At 42.1% G+C, this 6760-nt stretch overlaps 1 protein-coding gene across 1 annotated transcript in view; it reads right to left on the minus strand.

The window, feature by feature from the left end:
• Nucleotides 1-6760, minus strand: part of arsb (arylsulfatase B) — an 18537-nt gene that overhangs the window by 8861 nt on the left and 2916 nt on the right. Inside the window, exons 4-6 of the mRNA XM_032540399.1 lie at nt 6343-6550; nt 1754-1997; nt 480-550 (exon numbers count right to left, since the gene is read on the minus strand). Coding sequence (XP_032396290.1) covers nt 480-550; nt 1754-1997; nt 6343-6550 — 523 coding nt within the window. The remainder of the gene's footprint in view (nt 1-479; nt 551-1753; nt 1998-6342; nt 6551-6760) is intronic.

Below are 6760 nucleotides of genomic sequence, written 5' to 3' on the forward strand. Positions count from 1 at the left end.
TCAATAAAGGCCTAAAAATGCCCCCAAAAAATCTTTTTCTAGTTTTCTTAAAGCAAGTGATGGACGACTGTGATGATTTTCCTCATTTCCATTTGCGTCATGAAGTTTCTTCGCTGCATTGGTATGACATAAACTAGACGCAAACTGAGATTCCAGATTTACATGAAGAAGTGAACTTGATCCCAGCCTGTTGGCAGGGAAGTGATGGGATCTGTGCAGCTTGTGTCAGCAAATGTTTGTATTTCACAAGATTGTGTTTCAAAATTCAAAGTCAAAATTCTCTCTTTACCACATCTGGGTGGGAGCATACGTACGTACGTGCTGTACATACACACTTGCACAGCACAGGCCAGTTAGGAAACTCAACCTCAGCTTTGTCCAAATCCACAAATGAAACCCTGCTGGAGGTATTAGTTCTCATGAATATTACTCACAGTGTAGACGGCCCTGTTTATGTGCTGTGAAACATGGGAACTTACATGGAGCGATGTCAACGTACAGAGGGTCAATGTTGTGCAGCAGCTCCAGTCTGGGTGAGGCGAACCCTTTGCTGTAAGACAAAAACAAAAAAAGTGTAACTCTTAATCATATGCATACACAATCATCACACACACATCCACAACACCATGTCTGACTCATGCATTGTAAAATTCACTGGGATCTGTAAATGTAAACCAGCTGGCCGTAGTTCACCAGGCAGTTATATGCTCTGACCGCACCTCACCACAGAGAAAACACACTGCTCCGACTGACCACAGTGTCTGATAACACAACTAAAATAACTCTCTCCTGCGTGCCTACTGTTCTGGGCCTTCATTAGGTTTTCATTCCACCGGCGAAGCTGCTGTTTTCTGCAACAGGCGAGCCAAATTAAAATCAAAATGAAACTGTAAAGCAGCGAAAAACAAGCAGCAGTTTGTGCCCTGCGTTGTCGTGCAGCTCACACGGCAGCGGCCGGTGGTCAGCTGACGTGCGTCAGCCAATCGAGTCAAGTGAGGCTGTGAGTAGTAGTTTGCGGTCCAGGCTAAGCCTTGATTTTCTGCTGGGGGCTCGGCTGCAGCCCTCAATTTCAACTCCTTTCACTGTGTCCACATTTAGTTTACAAATATAATGTGTCAGTCAAACAGGAGTCAGTGACAGCCTGCGTGATGACAAACTAACATGGAAAGTGCATCTGTGGCCTGCCAACAGCAAAACATAATTGAATATAATACGCATAAAAACATAATACTGTATATATATACATATATATATACACACACACACACACACACACACACACTGTATATATAAGTATGTTGCCACATAAAAGGATTTGCAGCTGAACTAATTCGCTTGTCCAATAGCAGGCTTTCATAAAACACAGAGGCAGAGGTGGGGATGGGGATGGAGGGGATAAGGGGAAAAAAGAAAGGGATGAAGGACTACAGATTTGTGTGAGAGTGACTGATGGAATTTCCTTCTCCTTGAGCTCCCATTGCCACAGTAACAAAGGGCTTATTGAAGGAGCAGGGGCTCCTAAAAGAAAAAGACGCTGGGTCAGGAAGACAGGCAGAGGGAGTTGGTGTGGGTGCACATGGGGGGGTGCAATCGGAAAGAGGCACAAAGAGAGGAGAGAGGCTGTCAAAATCAAGAGCTGGTATCACTCCCTCTGTAAACTCAGGCCACGGGCTAGCCTGCCACCCAAGAATAACTCTCAGCCGGGAGTTCAAGTCCCAGATGTGTGAAAAATATTTACAACAGCTCAGCTCACCTGATTGTGTTCCACACATTGAATCCGTCCAGCGGCTTTGAACCGTTGGTGCTCCCTCCTGCCAGGCCGACAAGTGTTGGCAGCCAATCAGAGATGTGAATGAGTTCGCGGCTGACGGTTCCGGGCTGCTTCAGTAGCGGGCTGGCGACAAATCCGACTCCACGGATCCCGCCTTCCCACAGCGACCACTTCCGGCCTCGCAGTGGCCAGTTGCTGCCACCGGTCAGCGTCTGACCTCCGTTATCTAGGGACAAAATGTCATGGCAGAAGGAGAAAAAACATAGATCAGGGATTTCAAATCAGATAGTATGATAATAAAGGCATAAAGATGAGATCTGGGGAGGTGTCAGTGTACTGAATGCTGTAGAAGACTAAGAATCTTCAGCCTCATTAGCCCCATATGGAAACCAACCAATGTAATACACCACAGAATGCTGATTTCACGTACTTCCAGTGAAGAAGAAGAGAGGAGAGCAGAGTGGAAGTATTGCTTTTTGCAAACATTTGATCTTGTCAGGTGTAAAGTAGATTTACTGTATATGAGAACAAAAATACCTTCTAAGACGCAACCCACTGCTGGATAAATGGGAACATTTTTGTTGACACTAAGGTTTGTGAAGGGAGCATTATGCAACCGCACCACATTGTAACGTAAACGTGGCTACAGCCGTGCTAGCAGCTCTGTGAGGCTGTGCTAAATGCTAACAGCAAATGCTTATAAGGCTTATGTTAGGCAGGTATAACGTTTGCCACGAGTCACAATCTTAGATTAGCGTCCAAGCAGATATTTGGTCATAAACCAAAATTGGACAAATTAAAGCTATAGTGCGTAGTTTCTGTTGTCCCCATGAAGAATTTTAAATAATGATCACAAAACTCAGCGCGTCCACATGACACAGCCAATCCGGGAATCCTGCAATCATCATCCTTAGCCCCCCCCCCTTAAGAACACCACACCCACACACACACACACACACACACACACACACACACACACACACACACACACTATAAATACACTTGCACAATCACATCCAGGCAGGGCTCCCTGTGTCATGTGAGTCCAGGAAGTAGTTTGTACTGATTCCCGAGCTGTTCGGGAATAGACTGTCTGCTCTTTAATGCCTTTTCAAGCTGCTGTCTCTCTCTCTCTCTCTTTCTCTCTAAGTTTCACCTAAAGCTCTCTTGCTTAATTTGCTTACAGTAAAGTCCCAATGAGGCAGAAACTTTCATCATAAAGGAATTTCAAGGTTAGGGCTCATTTATTTCCTGTTGAGCCTGATACATGTGTGTCACTTATAACAGCTTGAAATATGACTAAATATGACTATGACTAATGAATCCATTGATAGACCTTTCTCAAGACGGTTTTTGTGAGGGATGTTTATATGCGTTTACCCCTCAGGTATGACATAACCAGAGCATTACATTGACACAGAAGGAAGCAGAGAGCATCACATCAGCAGAGTCGATGTCTGCCCGGCATATGTCTGGCTGAATTCCTCCAGTCAGAGCCAACCAAAAGTGTGGAAGAAAAACAATGAAACAGGCCACCTACCGCAGGCATAAAGAAAAACTTGCACTTTACTTTCACAGCATTGTTCCTGCCTTCTAATTACCCTTTAAAACCCCTAAAAATAACCCTCAAAAGGAGTTACCTAGTTCAGATGCAATTCATTAGAAGTTCCATATGTGGAAATCGGCGCATGTTAAGATGATGCTGCATAACGTCATCTTTGGCCATTATATGTTCTTCATCAAAAGGTCTATATGATGGGTTCAAGGTTCAACACTGGAGACTCCAGTGGTGTATATATGGAGAGATGAGCCAAAGAAATTGTTCTTTCAGAGTGATTTCAGTCTGTAAATCTCTTTGCTTGACAGATATCCCAAAAGAAAAGCCTGATAGAGCAAAAACAGTAAAACACTGCTCTCTAGTGGACATCCACAGTATTACTAGAACACTTTTCAGTTAAAACAGCCCTGGAAATGTTGCAAAAAGGAAAGTGCTCATATTATGCTTTTTGGCTTTTTCCCTTTTCTATATTGTGTTATATACACTACCGGTCAAAAGTTTGGGGTCACTTCGATATTTCCATTGCACTCCATTATACACAGAATACCAGTTGAGATCAGTTGCATTGTTTTTTTAACCAGCGCAGCAGTTTTCATATTACATTATGTGCTTACATAATTGCAAAAGGGTTCTCCAATGTTTTCTCCGTTAGTTTTTTTTTTAAATGATATCAGATTAGTGAACAGAATGGGCCTTTGGAACATTGGATGAATGGTTGCTGATAATGGGCAATGTAGATATTGCATTAAAGATCAGCCCCCACTCAGATCAGCTGGTAGTATGTTAACACGAGTGGGAATGGAAATTTGTAAGTGGCCCCATACTTTTGACCTGTAGTGTATATATATATATATCTTTTTTGTGCATGTAATAGGCTTACAAAATGAAAAAGCCCAAAGTCCCCCCAAACAGAGCTTACCATGTCCAACAGAAAACACATAACTGCACCAAACCACTCTGTTGCAGTCCAGCCTTAACTTCTGCAACAAACGTGTGTCACTTTGTAACACACGTTATAATGCGCGTCTAGCTCATACTCTGCTTCTGACTGGCTAGTAGTCCTTACCTAGGTCCTGCGCATGTGCGACGAACAAAGATGAAATAAGAGTGTGACGCCTCACTCTGTAGCTAAAACAGAAAGCTCAACACACAGAGTGAAAAGAGGAGCTGCAGCAATGTGCGGTTTAACAAAAATATGGTGTTTTTTGAAAAGTAAACCACGTCAACCTATTCTGATATAACCTCAAAATGCATTTTGAACCTGAAAATAAGCCTAATATGGGCGCTTTAAGGAAAGACATTGTTTGCACTGGTCAGTTTTGTTCATTCAGAGTAGTAGAAAACAAAAACACCCAAAATACACATTTAGGTATTTAGTTTACTACTTTGTCTATTCCTCTGTCCTTAATCTACCAAAAGTTAGCATTAGATAATGCCTTGTTTCCATATTTAAACACAACAATTAAGAAAAGTAAAATTTTAAAGCTAAAAAAAGAATTGTCTTTATGTAAGTTATTAACTATGCAGTAATTACTTTTCTTCCACCCTATTCATCTAGTGTGTTGGAATTTTACAATCCCTATCTTTAAAGGCCATTTTCTCATAATAATTTTTTCTCATTCTCCGAAAGAGAAACCTCCACTTGAGTAGCATTTACATACACCAAACCTTCCAGTTCATTCCTATCTACAGTATATTCTGAAGGTTTTAACAGAGGGGTTTGTCCATTTATCATTCACAGCCTCTCCGCTGTGGAGATGGTTCTGGCAATGCGAGACTATTCACAGTTTGATTTAAAGAACATTTTACTCCTAAAAACAAGGTGAAAATGAATATTTCATTACGGCTGTCGACAGTATTTTCTGATTCATGGAGTAATAAAATATAAAAGATATCTGAAACCCCCTCTGTAAAAACATTTCACTAAAATCGGCTGGAAACTGTTCGACTTGACTGCGGATTTTTGTCACCGCCCCCGGCTGCTGCCGCCTGCTCCTGTCCACTTTACAGGCGAGGTGCTGTTCATCAAAAACAAGCCTGTTGTTTTGGTTATGAATGACCTGGAACGGCCTTCCAGCTCTCAAGAGCTCAAGAGCGGGCTGTGTTTGCTGGACTTACAGCTGCTAAGAAAATGATTGCAACCTCATGACTTATCGTACATGGATCCTCTCTTTTTTGGAAGTTACATGGAATTATCTACAGCTCGCATTAATGGAGCCCCAGGACAGATAATTGGACACTTAGCGTTGCTGAGTCTTTGAAATCCATGAGTTGATTTTGTGTTACAATCTTTACTTACCGTTTGCTTCTGTTTACATGTGTGATTGGTCCCCTGTCTTGTGTCGCTCTGTGTGTGTGTGTCTGTTTATGTATGTATGTGTTTGTTATTGTCTGTTTTCTGCATGGGTTATTTTTAAGCTGTGGACATCACTCTTTCTGTTGCGTCTTTCCTCTCTGTGTTTCGGCCTTGGGACACGTTCTTATGTTATAGTGTTTTGCCTGTGGTTTGTTTGGGATTTTTCATAATTTGTAGAATAAAAAAACAAAAAAACATGCAAGGATATTGGTTTCATGTGCTTACCTCCTGACCATGTTGTGTAATAAAATGTGTTATCTAACCCTCTGATGCTTTAACTCAATAAACCCATCACCTGAACTCTTCTCAACCCTGGAAAACTGGCTTTGATGCACAAAGAAAATGCTGTTTCGAGTCTGCGGACATAAAATGTAATTGCTCTCACTGATTTGGTTTCTATTTTGGCGCGCTATAAAAGAGTCAGATGGCAACAACAAAATAAAAGCTGTGGAAAATATATATTACCCTTTCCAAAGGCGTTCACCTGATTATTCTATTTATGTGCTCTTTCATTGTAGGTTTCCATTTAAAATGTTAGAAGTTCACTCCAATAAAGTACGACGATCCAGTAAGTCAGCAATGGGCAGAATTTTCTTAACGAGATTCTACAGGAGATAAATTGTCCATTATCCAGCTATTCTTTCCAAAAAAAAATACCTGTTGAGAACACCAGGATCGTGTTGTCCCAAAGTCCTCCCTGCTGCAAAGCCAGAGTGATGTTGCCCACTGCCTCGTCCATGGCCGACACCATGCCGGCATACAGCCTGCGATTGGGGTCTTTGATAAAACTGTAGGGGACCACGTAGCGCTTGGGCACCTGCAGGGGTGCATGGACTGCTTGCAACGCCACGTAGAGGAAGAGCGGCTGAAAGATAAAGAAGACAGCATGTGAGACTCGCCTCTTGTAACAACAATCAGAAATACCTCATGGCCATATGTCTTCTATTCCTCCGTCCATGGCTGTCAAGATAAAGTTAATAAGATGATCAAAAACAGGTTTTACTGCTCTATATTGTGACACTGTGTGCATGTGTGACAGTGTGTGTGTGTGTGTGTGTGTGTGTGTGTGTGTGTG

This window comes from Etheostoma spectabile, chromosome 16, assembly GCF_008692095.1.
Source record: "Etheostoma spectabile isolate EspeVRDwgs_2016 chromosome 16, UIUC_Espe_1.0, whole genome shotgun sequence".
NCBI lineage: Eukaryota > Metazoa > Chordata > Actinopteri > Perciformes > Percidae > Etheostoma > Etheostoma spectabile.